We start from the raw sequence: 18269 nt of genomic DNA, 5'->3' as shown, positions 1-18269 counted from the left end.
CCGCGATACTAACCACAGGACCACAACCCGACACTTTACTACAATGTGAGTGATAATCGTTAATAATAACGTATATTACATTATTTGGAATACTTATGGTATTTGGCGAAGCGACCGGAATACGAAACCATAAATAAGGATAATATTCAAGGATGCATGGCTCGTGCATTTGCCGGGATAGCCAGGAGTATATAAGTAAGGTATGGGAACATCCTTGCATATCCCGCAGCTACTCTCGCTCGTGTCACGGTCAGCATGCGCACGAGATGGAACAATGCGAATGGTCTAGGAAGATCCCTAACTCGTGATAAATAATCATGTAATACTCTTCAATTACTGACTTTGTGGAACTGCTGCGTACATTACGTAGTTCTTAGTACTTGCATCGGTTTGCCTGAAGGCACCAACCAGGCAACTAAGTTCTACAACATTTGAAAAGGAACTTACTCCTTTAAATTGTGGAAGTATGGGTATTTAGTGCCGAGGTCTAGCTAGCATGTGAAAGATGTTGTCAATTGAAGGATAAATAAAATCTCCCGAAATTTGAAAAGCGTGGTTGTCAATCATGGATAGAATGATGAATGTTACACGTGGATATAGTGATCACCTAAACCATCCTTTAAAGGGAGGTGGTTGGTATTTGCACAAGGTTAATTAATGCATTGGATTAACATAATAAGGGATTATTTTCACAATATCGATAGTTAAATCTTATCAGTCTATTGAACTGTTTTATTTATTTATTTATGTTGAGTTTATTAAATTTCTTGTACAGAATAAATGTTCAATGGCGATTTATCTTCCGACCAAACCAAAACAGGCTATTAACACAGTTCTAATTTTGTGCCTCATACAGTTTTGTGAAATTAAAGGGCCGATAGCACTATCGCGATAGTGCTTGAACATGGATAAAAACGTGTGAATGGTCAAATAATTACAATATTGTATATGTAACTGTAAAATCGATGAAAGTATGAAATACGTGGGCCTAAGATCAGATGAGGAGTTGAAAGGTATATATTTTTCACTAGAATTGTTTTTTCCATTTCATTTTTACATAATTAAAACTAGATTTTTTTAAAATTTGAATAAAATACGTTAGTCTGTCTATAAAATGTCTGATGATGTCGGTAACGACGAAACCCGGTCGCTGGTCAAATAAAAATAAAGTGGAAAAGCTAAAAATATTGGTTTTAATCTAATAATATATTAAAAATGCAATTCCATCACAAAGTGTCAGTGGATAATATAAATTTATTTAATACGTTAGTGCTAAAATTAATGCATTAAGTGTATTTTTTTAATTAATATTTTTAGATTTGAAGGTAGAAATTAATTCTATTGTTTAAATATAAAAAACAGTTTTTGTTATTATTAATATACTGGTGTATAACGTAGGTAGGTATATAACGCAGCTAGCGTTAAAAAACATTTTTATAACAATAAAAACCTAAATTAATATTTAGATTAATCGATATTTAACGATGATTATACTAAAAATATGAATATGTATATAAGTATATCACTAAACCAAACCCCAAATCGAAACATTGAAGGAAATATAATACAAGAACAACTCGTTTTGAATGTTCGTCTTAGGATTTTTAATCAAATACCATAAAACGAAGAAAATCCGTTCACCATAAACAACAAAGTATGTCTTAAATAATTGACTATCGATTAGTGCTAAATTGTCCTTAAAGTCCTGCTGAGGTTGTTGATTGCAGCTTTTATCTTCAATATCCCAGTTAAATGACATTAAAAAAAAAATTGCCTCTGGGTAATAAATTTTAAAGAAAATAAATAAAATAAATGTAAAATTGGAAGAATCGAGATTGAATGTCGGTGTTCAAGATCATATACGGTGACCACATCGATTGAAATATCGCTCACTCCTTTCAAGAACGTCATAAACCAAAAAACATGATTTTTCAGGAAAACGTTTTTAAAGTTTAAAAATATAATACAATGTATTAAAAATAAATATCAAGCCACTTATTAAACTTTTTACTGTGCAACAGATCTTTTTAGGTAAAACCTGATGTTTTTTTCTCGATTTGAAAAATATTAAGTTTATTAAAAAAAATAATTTAACAATACGCTTTCTTCAAAATGCAAAAACAATACTTTCTGCCCTGTAGCGGGTAAATATTATATTAAAAATATGCCGCTTTTGCTCGGATATAGTACATTTTCTGGGCATTCCGAAAACATGCACAACTAAAAATTGACGATTTTTGATTTATGACGTTCTTGAAAGGAGTGAGCGATATGTAGTATTAATAATTTCAACGACAGAGTGGGAACAAGGTTATAACTTTATTTTAAAAACGTATTTTAAAAACATTTAAGAAAACACAAGAAAATGTTTGAATATGAGTTTATTAATATAAACACTTCAATTAGACCACTTATTGAGTTTTATTTAATTTTACACGACCAGTTTCGAAAACTGTAGATGTTATCATCGACAGACGTTTGCAAAAACCAAACTAAAAATAAGTTTTTGTAATCACCTGACAAGAAAAACATCTGTAGTTTTCGAAACTATTTGTGTAAAATAAAATTAAACTTAAATAGTGGTTCAATACAAGTTCTTATTTTTTAATAATCAACATGTCATTCTACAAAGTTAATGTCAAATCAATAAATAAACTAATATGAGTAAGTATTTTACGAAAAAGTCGAAATATAAATTATCAAAAATTATTATTATTATTTCATTTAGATAATATAATTAAAGGTCTTTTCGTCATAAAAATTGACTTAAAATCCATAAAGTTTAATAAAAACGTGATCTAAAAGCTCCTACCCATTTCCAGCGCTGCGACGTCGCAACGACAAATCTGCGACGTTCCTGACGTGTCGCGGAAAGCTTGGTGTCATCTCTTTGATGTGTCTGAGCCAAAAAAGATCAAAGTCAATGTTATAAAAATATTGTTCATTGTGATAAAATGTTTTATACTTTTTACATTTCTTCTTATTTATCGTCAGCCGTCTCTCCATTGCTGGCCTCTTCTAATTTATTCCAGATTTCTCTTGTTTGAGTTTTTTTTGAGTGAAGGGGACAGTGTCATCGGCCCATCTTTCCATTCCAGAACTCTGGATGCCTATCTTTCCATTCCCTGTCTCGCAACATGACCTGCTCATTGCTATTTTAGTCTGGTAATACGATCGACCACATCAATGATTTTGTCCGATCTCTGATTTCCTTATTTCTGATACACATCTCTCAGACTTATGCCTAGCATTTGCCTCTCCATAGTCGCTGTGTATATGTATCTTAATTTACGTATGATCCTCGCGGTAAAAGTGACAATTCCTAGACCATACGTAAGCACAGGGAAGATATATGTTTCAAACACTTTTCTTTTTAAGTTCATGGAAATATTCTTATTCTTAAGGACATGATATCATTAAATTTAACATTTGTTACTTATTAATAAAAGGAGAAAATTTTGATAGTGTTTTTTTTTATAATTTTAAAGTTCAGAACGTAAAATATACTTATGTGTCATAGTGTCTGTCGTTGTTATTTTTTCTAAATATTTGTATAGTTTTCTTTGAATATTTTTGGTAAAAGTTTTATTGTCTTATTACAGCACTGTTCACGAGACAAAATAAATCTTTGGTTACAGTCAATCTTTAATAATAATGAATGCACTAAATAATGATTCAGTCGACATTGCATTATTCACTGTTGCATCATTCTTAAACCCCCATACTTTTTAAATCGTGCAATCTATGAAGGAAATTATTAACACGTTCTCGTCCTAGAGAGAACTTCGAACGATATAAAAACACTCATACTGCGATCGAGTAGGTGTAAGGATAAGCTCTCAAAAATAACAAAAATATTCCGGTAAATATTACTGTTGTTCTCGAGTAATTATGTATTTATTTTTACATTTTCTTTTCAATCCACGTATTTTATTGGAAAAAATATTAAAAAACATGTTTTTGAAAATACGTAGAATTTTTAATATACATATTTTACATGAAAAAAAACGAAGACACCTTTATTCGGTTTTTCGAATCGTAGAGAAAAACAAATTCTCTAGAGAACTCCATAAATAAATGAATCAACTCGAATGGTTCAGGTTATGTTTTCGTAGTTAATTCCCAGAAATCCACGATCAATTTTCAACCTTTCTTCCATTAAGCATAGATTTTTGTACACAAATAAATTTTATGGTCGAATAAATCAAATAAATATTTAAAATAATATTTCATTAAAAACATAAAATTAATCGGTAGTTAAAGGGTTGAAGTGAACTCGATACGCAAATGGCGCCAAGCATAATAATATCACCATGGCGAATATCCGAAGCGCTTGCAACCCGATGGACTTAATACTTTTTTTTCGGTGATTGCTTCCATTTTTGCTATGATTGTTTTGAGGGTTGGAAAAGTTTTTTTCTAACTGTCTTTATTGGACGAGGAGTACACTAAGTTTCCTTTTTTTATATTAATTTCTTAGATTAGACGATAGTTATTATACTCTTGGTTTCATTAACGAACAATTATTATTATTTTAATAAAGTTTATTAAATGGTACACAACTGATGAAGTAAATTAAATAGTAAATAAATAAGAAGTTGTTTGCAATTATTATATTTTATATAATTTTTAAAAATGCAAGCCGTTGAAGCAATAATTAACGATTTTTTTTGGCTTTTTAAAATTAAATATGTAACATTTAACTTTAAATGTATTCTTCAGTGGGAGGTGGTTAGGAATTTGCTAAAGATTCAGCCATTGTTATTTCAGATTTTGATTCAGAATTTGTAAATGTTCAGCCGTTGCTGCACCTTTGGTCTTAAAGAGAGATTAATTGAACGGAACATTTTTTTTGATGAATTATTTTTTTAAAGTAATTAGAGTAATTAAAAAAATATATTTATAAAGTGTGTATGTAAATATTTTTGGTAATGTCTTTTAAAGAACTAGTAAGCCTAATAAAACAGATGTAGCTATGTTAGTATGTACCTTATTGTAATAAAAAATATTTAAAAGGATAAAAGCTAAATCTGTTTCATGAAACCATTCGATGTTAAAACACATAATAGTTCATTAATACTGTATTTTTTTCCCAAAAAGGGAGTTTGAGTTCTTGAAGCTTGAAGCGAATAATTTCCGACATTTTGAAAAGCAAAAGACTATTTAACGGTAGCAAAGTTGATCGCCTGTCAGCGAATCAGCCGCTTCATAAAGGTTTTACGTACTGCTGCCTTCTACCGCTAGCAGAACCAAGTGACACTATTCACTTACCATTAACACGCATAACTAACTTTGTATTTTATTTCTCGCCATTACTGTACTCTTTAAGGGTATACTCTCAAATATACAATCCAGTACGCGATCGGCTGCATGAGAAACCACGCATGTTGTTCGCGCAGTTTTTTTTAGAATATACAATGATTTTTTTTTTCTTTCAGAATATACATTGTACACATTTACTGATTTTTTTAAACTCAATTAAAAAACAATTCTTTTATTTTCAAAACCATATATTTGTTTCGAAGGAAAACTTTTTTTTTTAATGCATTTTTTTATGACAATTAAACATACATGTATAGAATTCAACTTGAATGAAATAATGCATTTTTGTTTGAAATAGATAATTCCATTTTTCAGATATCGCTCACTCCTTTCAAGAACGTCATAAATCAAAAAACTTGATTTTTCAGGAGAACGTTTTTTAAGTTTAAAAATATAATAAAATGTATTAAAAATAAATATCAACCCACTTATTGAACTTTTTACTGTGCAACAGATCTTTTTAGGTAAAACCTGAATGTTTTTTCTCCATTTGAAAAATATTTAGTATTTTAAAAAAAAAATAATCACACAATACCTTTTCTTCAAAATGCAAAACAACACTATTTGCCCTGTAGCGGGAAATATTAAGTTAAAATTATGCTTCTTTTGCTGGGATATAGTAAATTTTATGGACATTCCGAAAACATGCACAACTGAAAATTGTCAATTTTTGATTTATGACGTTCTTGAAAGGAGTGAGCGATATATCAAAGGTTTTCTTTATTTTGTCTTAGAACAGATTGCTCTCCAAGCAAATTATGATGATGTCATTTTATGAATTGGGAATAACTTTGCAAATTTATTGAATGTTCAAAACGCACTTTTATGGTTTCAATAACCTTACTGTAAACATAAAAAACATGATTTAATTTTAAAATTTCAGATTTACTAATATGGGAATATGAAACGGATTGTTATTGGATAGTTTGAACTACATGCGAAGATGCATTTAATATCATAAAAAATATACCGCTATCAACGTAATTTTTATTATTTTTTTTAATACCATCATTACACTCACATCACTATTTTTATTCTACATTATGATCAAATGTAATGCGGTTTGCCGTACATCGGGCGCTGATTTATATATAATATTTACAATAAAATGAAACATAACATAAAACGAAACATAAAACCATCATTGTAAATATAGCAAAAAATCCTTATACATATATATGCAATGCTTTTTTTTTTCAATTATCTTATTTTTCATTTTTCTTACCTTATACTTCTTTGTCCGCCTCCGTAGTGTAATGGAAGCACGCTCGGCTACCGTTCTCGAGGTCCCGGGTTCGATTCCCAGAGGGGGGTCAAATAAATATAAGTGATTTTTTCACTTTAATATTTATTCAATACTACCCTGGACTGGTACCTGAAGCGGAGGGCTGATCCCCTTCTTCATGTGTAAACGATCAAGATAACACTGCGTTTATATGAAGCAGTGCCCTATGCACCATTGGGGTGCGGATAAGGGTTTTATTATTATTTTATTTTACTTCTTACTTATATTTGTTTTATTTCTTACATTTTTTTAAATTTCTTTGACTTATTACATTCCTACGAATATAAGAAAATACGAATATTATCAAATATTCGTACTTTCAGATTATTGCATTAAACAATAGTATTCGTTATTGTGAGTCTTATGCTTTGAAGGTACTCGCAAATTAAATACCTTATCAAAAAATGTAAACATCTCAAATCATACGACATTCAAAAGTGCAGCGAACTTCCTGAATAATACCTCATTGTCTGTTCCGGTAGGAATAGTAAACGTACAGCTTAAAAGATATTTTATAAAAAGTAATAAATTATCAATATGATTAGGAAAATTGATGTGAGTTAATTAATACAGCCTTTTTGATAAAACCTGCATTTACCTTGCATACTGCTACATAATACTGTGTAAGCGAGCGGACCCGCTGTATATGCCGGTAAAAGAAAGATTCTGGCTGCACTACATTCAGTTCGTCGCCGGGTGTCGAACGTAGCGTTTGTGTCTGAAATATCACTGCGTTATCAATTTCTTCGTATAATTTCGATACCGCGAAATAATTCACGAAAATTCCTCATTCGCGCGGGAAAATACGTTTAACCTCGAAGCGCCCAAGTCAAAAGAAGTGATATATTTTGCATTTTAAAACATTTTTAACGCTTTGCCATGTTTACTTTCGAATTTCGCGAACTTTACAATGATCAATAAAGTTGTGCGAGATAAATATTTACGAGGTGCTTTCGCGAATTTTTGATAAGTGCTACGGACATTTTTTCGTACCGGTAAGAATTCAAATCGGGAATTGGAAATGTCACTAATGGAATTGTATTTAATGAATGGTTAGCGGTAAAAAGTAAATTATTTTGCGTAATTTATCCGGGGTGTCGTAAGAAAATGTTCTTTAGTAAGGTCTGAAACGAAAGTGAAAAAGCGCGTATAAATTGACTACGACATATTTATTCTTATCGAATTACAAGAGTGACGCTGACACGTGTTCGACGAAGCTGAGTGTGAATATTAACGGAGACAAATCAAGTTACAAATAATCGCAATTTCTAAAGTAAGAAAGAAAGTTTTTTTCTTCAATTATTTAAACATCGACAAGGGTTTAATATCCCATCGATTTTTTTAATATTGGGTTTATAATTTATCATTATAATATTACACAATATTTCGCAACACATCGGCTGTCCAAATTTAAAACACAGTAAGGGACATTTTTTTTGTAGTACGTTTTTTTTGCATTTTTGGACTAAGTAAAGTCTACTTAGTCCATAAATGCAAAAAAAACGTACTACAAAAAAAATGTCCCTTACTGTGTTTTAAATTTGGACAGCCGACATGTCTCCATATTCCTTTTCAATTTGTACAATATTATTCTCTTTTTTCTCACTCCATATAATATTTAGTCCGCCTCCGTGGTGTAATGGTCAGCGTGTTTAGCTACCGTGCTAGAGGTCCTGGGTTCGATTCCCAGGGGGGGGGGGGTGAAAATAAATATTACTGATTTAACACTGTAATATTAATTTAATATTACCCTGGACTGGTTCCTGAAGCGCAAGAGTGATCACCTTGCCTTCGTGTAAGTAATGATCAAGATAACACTGCGTCAATTTGATGCAGTGCCCTATGCACCATTAGGTGCGGATAAGGGTTATAATAAATATATATATTTAATGTAACATAAATTAGTTGGGATGAACTAGGGATAGGTACTTGAAAAGATTGAGAAGAGTTCTCTAAGGTGGTATGGACATGTGGAGTGAATGGATAACAAGAAAATGACTAAAACAGTATATGAGGCAAATGTGAGAAGGGGAACAAAACGAGGACGGCTAAAAATGACTTAGCATGATCAGATCAACCAGATCCTAAAATCTGGTGGTGTCAAAAGTCTGCGTAAACGGAGGGCATGTATGACTAGATGTATGGATGTGATTGAGGAGTGTATGTCAGGACAGAAGAGTGTGGCGTTCCATCCTTTTTGCCTACCCCTACGGCTAAACGGCATGATGGTAGTATGATGTAGTGGTAGAAAATTTTATTGAATTTTCTAGCAAATTGTGGCTCTGTACCTCGTTCTTAATAATAACGATGTAAACGCAATTTTCTCGGTATGTTTAACATTCGGGATATTTACATTGACAACATTACATATTTACATAGGCAATAATAATGATCTCCACAATTTCTGCACATTATTTATGGATTTGCTTTTTCAGGAAATATCACATTTGTTGCTTACTGCTGAAAATATATTTTTATTTTCTTAGGTTTGCCACGACATACTGAAAATGCGAGACATTTCGTTTTACAAAAACATGTTTAGTTTTTTATATTGTCACATGTTTTTATAGAAAAATTGTTGTCCAAAAAATGTTTTTTCATTGGTAATAAAATTGAAACAATAATATTTTCATATTATTTTTGACATCTCATCAAAGATGAAGAAGAATATGGAAGTCTGGGCATTTACGGGGCTGACGACCGTCATAGGCTGGTTTAAGTGATCACTTTACACACGTGTAACCTTCACCAATTCTACCCATTATTGACAACCACACTACTCAAATTCTTAAAAGATCTATATATATGAACCAATTTAAAAACATTGTTCTTGAATCACTAGAACTTCACTAGAGACATCTATTGGTAAGATGAAGAAAAGCTTTTTACTAAGCAGAAACTCTTATATTAGTATGTGAGGTCCGAATCCTGTCGTCATCGAAGGTCGTCAGCCCCATAAAGGCCCAGACTTCCATATTCTTCTTCATCTTTGATGAGATGTAAAAAAATAATATAAAAAAAGTTTCTATAATTGGAGATAATCCAGATTTATGAATAAGTATTTGGACACACTCAAAATGTTTTAAATAAATAAACTGGTCAATTTATAAGCTAAATAATAAAAAATTAAAATGATACTTTCTGGCGTTTCTCATGTGTGTGATTATAATCCAGGATTCGATTTTTTGATATATGACTTAGTTGAAAGGAGTGAGGGATTTGTAATGCATACACCAATAATACTGTTTGGAGAATTTGTCCAGTGGCAGAGTAAATAATTAGTTGCTTGTCGCGATTAGAGTTGGTATGGCCATAAACTATAGACGAAACGGTAAACGTAGTGATTTTTATAATCGTTTGACCTAGTCGGTTGCCTAACGCATTGTTACTCGGGTGTAAGGTGACATATCGCGGTCATATTGTTATTAGCCACAAGGGACAGAACTGTGCATTGAATTTCAATCGGATACCCACTTTACATAACAATCTCTAGTGTCTAGTTACCGGACACATACTGGCTTGCTGGCCCGTATTCTTCAGATCGATTTAAGGGTGTATTTTTAAATATTTTCATTAGGATCTCTGCTAAATAAAAAAAGCTTACTCAACTCACATGTATTGGAAAAATGGATTGAAAAAATATATTTAATCATTTTTTAACTCTTAATCTTTCAATAACTCTATTATTATCAAAACCATATACTTACTTATGTACATATTTACTTCCAAGAAAAACTTTTTTTTTAAATACGGAAATGGTGTTTTAAGCAAAGAATGCAATCACATTAAATGTTACCTAGGATTAAATAAAATTTAGCTGCGCACTACCGATCATCATAGGTGGACGGACACATGTGGTGGCTTGGTGGGTCTCCACAACCATCTACTCAAATTTTTGGAACCCTTTTATGCATCACATAATTGATACGTTATTTCATATGTGAGTTGCGTAAGCTTTTTTATTTTGCAGAGATCCTCATGAAAATATATGATATTGTTGATAATATGTTCTTGATTGAATTTTTTTAAATTTATACATATACGTTTATATTTATACATATAGTTTATTTCACTGCCCCCAAGATTTAAAAACGTAAGCATATTAAGCTTGTATAATAATCTCCCACTGATTTTATGTTTAAATAAATTAATTTAAATTTTCTTCCTCGAACAAAGAAATCTTTTATAATTTATATTTGAAGCACTAACATTGTGATTTTCCATTTAATAATTAAAATGTAACTTTGTTTTCAAATCACTTCAAATATTTTATAATAACTTAATTTATACTAATCAGTCTCGATCAAGAAACCGTTAGCTTCGAAACCAGTAGACATTATAATTAAGTTTTAATAAAATATTTATATTGATTTTAAAACAAAGATACATTTTAATTATGAAAAGAAATCTTTAATGGCGTTGAATATATCTTCTCTTTGATACTTGATTTTTTCCATCCATATTACGTGTTGATGTTTCAAAATTAATTGACAATTTAAATGTTCTCAGTTACAGCCATCAAGAATATGCAACGCGAGTTTTAATGAAAATGTATTAAGGATTAAATAATAATCATTATCAATGACGGTGTGAAACAATTACATTTTTTGATTGACGGTGCTATAAAAGGCAAAGATTATAACGAATTTTAAATCACTTTCTCAAAACGATTTTTAAAATGATTATTTAACTGTTTAAATCTTATGATAATGAAAACATTCGCCGATTAAGGGGATACTCGCAATAACAGATCTCATTTTGCGTTCGGCAACGCTAGAAGCCGTACGTCATTTCACGCCCTTTTTATTAATATATATTCTCGTATTGTTTTTTGTTTTTGTTTTTTAAAATAAACATTGCTACATTTTTAAAAAAAAAAATTAATCCTAAACTCTCAACAATTTTTCTAGAAACATATATTTATTTCGAAGAAAAACTTGTTTATTCAATACAAAAACGATATTTTAAGAAAAAAAAATCAAACACGTAAAATGTTACCTTAGTTTAAAGAAAGCTAAATTACTATTTAACGTACAAAGGGCCTTAATAATTTAACATATCTCTATTAGGCAAGTGTATTTTTTTTAAATGTTTATTAAGTTTAAAAAGTTTATTATAACTTTAACTGTTTAAATCTTATGATAATGAAAACATTCGCCGATTAAGGGGATACTCGCAATAACAGATCTCATTTTGCGTTCGGCAACGCTAGAAGCCGTACGTCATTTCACGCCCTTTTTATTAATATATATTCTCGTATTGTTTTTTGTTTTTGTTTTTTAAAATAAACATTGCTACATTTTAAAAAAAAAAAATTAATCCTAAACTCTCAACAATTTTTCTAGAAACATATATTTATTTCGAAGAAAAACTTGTTTATTCAATACAAAAACGATATTTTAAGAAAAAAAAATCAAACACGTAAAATGTTACCTTAGTTTAAAGAAAGCTAAATTACTATTTAACGTACAAAGGGCCTTAATAATTTAACATATCTCTATTAGGCAAGTGTATTTTTTTTAAATGTTTATTAAGTTTAAAAAGTTTATTATAATAGTTGTTTTTGTTTCAGAATCATGTGAATATCACGAAAAAATAAATACAGTCATACGTAAGAACTTTGTAACAATATATATATATTTTTAAATCATTTCTAAGTGCTTACAGTTCAGTAGTATTTGTTAAAGTGTGATTTTTTTGTGTCACAAAACTTCACCTATTAAACGAGAGAAAGTGAAATAAAACTATTTCGAGTGTAGTTTGTTCGAGTGGGAGCAAGATGACGAACCTAAGCCGAATCAAGGTTGTAGTCTTGGGAGGACGCAAAGTTGGAAAATCAGGTGAGTGAAAAAAGAAAATGTAATTTGTGTCTATTGTTATAAATATCTACTTGTGAAAAATTTGTTGAATCTTCTTCCTAGCTCCATCCCAACTTATTGTCTTTGTAGACTGTTGGGGTCAGCTCTCCTCGTCCTGAGGTTGTAGGTCTTTCTATTATATACAGCACGACCTAGCCCATGCCTTCAAGTTATGTTATAATTCTGTACAATCAGTGAAGTTTTTGGTCTTTCTCTAAATGTCTTTTTACTAAAATGAATTATCTTCAAATATCAAGAAAATAAAATTTAAAGCAACTTTTCCTATCATTTTGAAGCAAAATATAAATGTTGATTGTAATTACGTAAGCGCAAAATTTGTTTCGTCTTATTGATTTTGAAAATTAAAAAAATATATATTTGTGAAAAAAGGTGCCGGAACGCCGTTCCACCGCGTTAGAGCGCTTGTGCACTACACGGAATTTCACCATCCGGCAGTCCGGTTTTGAAAAATAAAAACGACTACTACAGTTTAGCGTGATCGAATTTACGCGCACAAATCGAGCGCACCGATCCAAAGAAAAAAATTCAGAAGCACAAGCCAATCTAAGCCAATTATCCGTTTTAGCATGCTAACTGAAGTGCCGGACGGTAAAAATCCGTGTAGTGCACAAGCGCTCTAAGGGCGAATTTTACTGTCCGGGAGTCCGGTTAGCACGAAAAAAAACGAATGATTAGCTTGTGCACTTCTCCGTCTTTCTCCGGATCGTTGCGCTCCATCGGTGGGCGATCACGGTGAACGTAAATTCGATCACGCTAAACGGTCGTAGTCGCTTTTATTTGAAAAAACCGGACAGCCGGACAGTAAAATTCCATGTAGTGCACAAGCGCCCTTACATTAAAAAATAAGTGTTTATTTTTAATGGTGGAAAAAGGCCCTGCTTCGAATGATATTAATAAATTATTTTTATTATAATATTCACTTAGAATTTATTCAGTAAAACATTTACGATGGCATTCATATTTATAATATGACATACCTGTTCAAGTTAAATGTGTTTAGTCAAATATCAAATGTCTTTCTCCAAACGCTCGTGTAAGTATCGAAAATTCAGATCTGACAGTAGCAAAAAATCGACTTGGGAGATATCATTTTACAATAACATCACTTAAACTTTTGTAACCTAAGAGTTTATTATATCTCTATGCCTGTTACCCACATGACTGAGCAAAAACTGGTGCGAAATTATGAAACGGTCCAACTGGCAATTATAGGCTCGATGGCGGTAGGAATACAAAGGTAGGAACTCCGATTTTTTGTACGCTTAGCGAAATCACAGCAGGTACACGTGTCATTTGGGCTTCCTCTCCCGAGGGAAATATAAATGCGTAATTTCATAACAAAGAGAGAGGAATAATTAGGATAATGATGGCTAATCTTAAGGGACTTCTTGCTAAATGTAAAATTACTTTTGATGTTTCCGATTTCCTGTTCAATTATCGTTTTTTTATGTATCTTGAATATAACACATCTGGGTATGAATTGTAATCTGAACTATTGAAATCATACAAAATTGTCATGTGATATCGCATAAACCCACAACTTGGTATTTATTTTGATTTTTACTAAAAATCGAAAAATTAAACTGCTCGCAGTCGCAAAGATTCGCTTTGAAAATGGTGGATATTTTTTTTAACTTGCTGTTACGGTATTAGCATATAATGCTTACGCCAGTCATTCAACTTATTTAATTTTAATTATTTGAAAATGTTCAGTCTTTAAGAAAATAAAAATTATTTAAAATTAAAATAGTAAATAAATATCATCAATTATTTCTGATACGATAATTCTTCTTAAATATAAGTATGTTTCTTTTGTATTTTGATATTTTATTAGCATTGTTTGTTCTGTGCGTACTTGCAAGCTAGCTATCTATTTCAGTATATATATATTAATTAATGTATTGAGTAATATACACTGTGTTTCATGAGGAGATTGCGAAAATGTACAGGTTAGTGTTACGTTAGTAAGCTAAAAAAACACGTTGTGAACTTTTTAATTTTTTTTTTACTTAAATAATAAGTAAAGTCTATGGGCGTTACATTCTTTGTCCCCGCACTCCACCCTTCTTCAGAAATATAGGTACCCATGTCTACACGAAAGATACATGAAAACAATTCAAATAGCAATAAAAATTTGATCATTATTATTGTTTCTACGATTATGGAAGCTAGCCGCCTGGAACACGATGTAGGTACATTCTATTATGTAGCAGAAGTGTGACTAATAGGTAACTGTTACTTTTTCTGTTACTCGATTCATATAGTACCTATTATTCGTCACTTTTCCTAGGTTTATATTTCTTTCTAGCTCAAGTTTATAATGTCAAATTGTCAAATATAACACAAAAAGCAAAAAATAAGCTATACGCAACCAAATATAGCCACTGATTGGCATGAATATGATCGAATCCAAAAACCAAATTAGTGTTTTCCAATTCGATCGCCCATGTATATAATTATGTATTGTGATTTATTAAAAATGAATAAAATAATTGTTCGCATTCAAATAATTGCAATAATTCAGCGGTTTCAATTTAAAATCATTGTAAAAATCAATTTAAGTATACACTTGAGTATTATCGAATTGATTTGGGCGAGTGTTTCAGTATTATTTTTATGGACATGACCCAATCAAAGAACAATGCCTTCATTGATATATTTTATTGAATTATTTTACATGATGTATTATGAAAGCGCGCAGTGGCGTGCACAGAGTTTTTATTAATCATTTATTTATCAGGGTAGGCACAAGAAAAAATAGCGTATTTATTAATATGGAAAAAAATTGCTACAAACGACTTTCTTCATTCAGATCTTCCAAAATTCTAATAATACTCGTTTTGCCACTGAAAGATAACTGAAGAAATGATTAGTCTTCATTTTATTTATTTATAATTATTTGAAAATAAAGTAAAACAATTGTGTTAATTTATTATTAAGATTATTAATGTAAACACGACAAGTTTTGAGAAGTAAAGAAGTTCTCATCAACAGTTAGTATTTTTACCTATTGATGAGGATTGTTCTTAAATCTGGAAACTAGTCGAGTTTGTATTGATAAACTCATAAGTAATCTTATATAAGTGTAAATCTTCATGAAATTCCACAAAGTTAATGACAATTCGGAATAAACGATTGTATTCTTTCATTCTTCATAAAAACATTGACGTGATTTAGTTTAAATTCATTGACTTAGGTTCAATAAGGTGACGATTTCATTATCTTGGTCTAATTCACACATGGTCAAGAAAGGAAAGCAGGTTACATGCATTATTATTTCATGTTATGTGTCCATTATTAATTAATGATGTCCACGACGTACGAGTGTACGTCATTATTAAGTTTTGTTGTCCGTGGTATCGTCACAGATTGGGGCCCTGTATTCCGTTGTATAACTAACTAACTAACTAACCATCACGCCGCTTCCCCGCAGGGGTAGGCAGAGAGAATCGAACGCCAAACCACTCGGTCTTTGTAAACATTCTTTGCCTCTTCTACATTCATGCATCTCCTCATACATACCCGACGATTATTACGACTCCTGACCCGGCCGCTTTCAAGTATTTGACAAACCTGATTGTGCCAAGTTTTCCTCGGTCGTCCTCTGCTTCTTTTTCCAACTACATTCGCCTCATAAATTTGTTTAACCGTTCTTTCTTCACTCATACGCTCCACATGTCCAAACCATCTCAACACACCTTTCTTAATTTTATCGATAATGCTTATCTCAGCCTTACATTCTTTCCTTATTTCATCATTCGAACATCTATCAAACATCGTTTTGCCACACATTCGTCTGAGCGATCGCATTTCGACTGCATTCAGTCTGCTTTCATCCTTCTTTTGCCAACTCCATGCTTCGCTTCCATACATAAGGGTTGGAACCAGAACTCCATTGTGTACTGCCAGTTTAGCTTCCGCTGATAGATTTTTATTTGCTAAAACTGATTTTAGTGCACCATTCACTCTGTTCCCAGTATTCCGTTGTATCCTTACTCATATTTTATCTTGTCCGTTTTTCTTACATATTTGTGCGTTACAATTTTTTTATGTATTCACGAGTGTATTTTTACAGTTTGAAAATGCCCTCACAAGTCAAAATAGTTGTCACATTAATGTTTAATCTATATTAATAATCATATATTTTATAAAATAAAATGCCAATTCAATGAAAAAAAAACAATGAAAAAAAAACAATGAAAAAAAATAATAAGTGAAAATCTTGATTTTGCCTAGAATTTTTCCTTCAAGAATTACATGAAATTATAAAATTATTGTAAATTTTAACTTGAAGGGAAAGAAAATGCTTTAAAAATTACATGAATTTTTAATATTTTTTTAATCTCTCCATTTTTAATTGATTATTACCGGCGGAGTTAAGAGGGCAAACAAAAATATGGAGGAAAGGTAAAATAAAGGATTCGGTAAACGATCAAGAGTTTATGTTGTTAAAATTTTGTATTTACTTTAATTTCGACTTTTTTCCTTTTCTTGTGTGTACATATATTGTATTAAAATACAATATATTTTTATTATTTATGTATTCTTCAATACATACACCTACGTTATTTTCGCCATACGAATTTCCCTGTGGGCATTTTGTATGTACGTTTTTTTTCGTCATCCATTGCTTCCCAACGATTTAAAATTTTGGGAGTAGAACGTCTAGATCATACGGGTAATATCCGTCTTGTTTATAAATAAGCCAAATCGCAATATTTTACAATATATAGGAATCTACCTGCGTATAATTAAATTGTTCCAACTTATCGGATCCAAACGGATAATGCGTCTCGGCGATTTCCCTTAAACAGCCTTGACATTTGCTGTTTATTTCCGATATAAATCTTAAAAGGGACGGACACAATTCGGAATATGTGGGTACTTTATTAACAAGTATTTCAGGTTATTATTATGTTTATAAAATGAAGGTAGGTACCCATTACACATACAAAATAACGACGCAAATGAAATGAAATTTCAAATTATTTAATTTGAGTATTTCTTATCACAAAGTCATCGCTACTGACAATGTCGCTTTGCATCAATTGTCTATTACTATTCGTTCAGAAGCCAACCCTTTAAATGCTAGATTTTTATCCAACAACAGAAAAGTTGTTTTGTTTGACATCCATTGTTTTAAAAATAATTATAAATTCAACAAAGCAAACATGAAGTTAGTTTTTTATATCATTTTTTTAACATCTCAACATAGATGAAGAATAATATGGAGGTCTGGGAAAATTACGGGGCTTACGACGGTCATAGGTGATCACTTTACACACGTGTAACATTCACCAGTTCTACATGTGATTAACAACCACACTACTCAAATTCTTGGAAGTTCTTTGTGTATGTGATCCAATTTCGAAACATTGTATTGAAACACTAGAATTTTACAGAGACATCTATTGGTGAAATGTAAAAGAAGCTTTTTATTGAGCAGAAACTTTTTCATTTGTATGCGAGGTCCAAATCCTGGATTATAATCACACGCGTGAGAAACGCCAGAAAACATTCTTTTCATAATTTATATTTGAAACACTAACTTTGTGATTTTCCATTTTATAATTAAAATGTAACTTTTTTTTTAAATCACCATATAGGGATTTAAAAATAAAGTTACATTTTCATTTTATTATTTTAGCTTAAAAAGATAACTCCTGTAGTTGGAGATAATCCAGATTTGTGAACAAGTATTTAGACACACTCAAAATGCTGTAAGTTAGTTTTTTGTAAGTTATGACTACAAAAAACAACTCTTAAAAATGATGGTTAAATTT

At 31.0% G+C, this 18269-nt stretch overlaps 1 protein-coding gene across 1 annotated transcript in view; it reads left to right on the top strand.

Moving 5' to 3' along the window:
• Positions 1-7271: 7271 nt before the first annotated feature.
• The window catches only part of LOC148301512 (ras-related and estrogen-regulated growth inhibitor-like protein), a gene marked incomplete at its 3' end in the record, with an annotated part of 189714 nt that continues 178716 nt past the window's right edge, over positions 7272-18269 (top strand). The window contains exons 1-2 of the mRNA XM_088273125.1: positions 7272-7880; positions 12180-12447. Of these exons, the coding sequence (XP_088129251.1) occupies positions 12387-12447 (61 nt within the window). The remainder of the gene's footprint in view (positions 7881-12179; positions 12448-18269) is intronic.

The sequence above is a fragment of the Brachycentrus maculatus genome, unplaced genomic scaffold, assembly GCF_059751285.1.
Source record: "Brachycentrus maculatus isolate JH-2025_06_01 unplaced genomic scaffold, ASM5975128v1 h1tg000553l, whole genome shotgun sequence".
In the NCBI taxonomy this organism is placed as follows: domain Eukaryota; kingdom Metazoa; phylum Arthropoda; class Insecta; order Trichoptera; family Brachycentridae; genus Brachycentrus; species Brachycentrus maculatus.
This window is presented reverse-complemented; position numbering and strand designations above follow the sequence as displayed.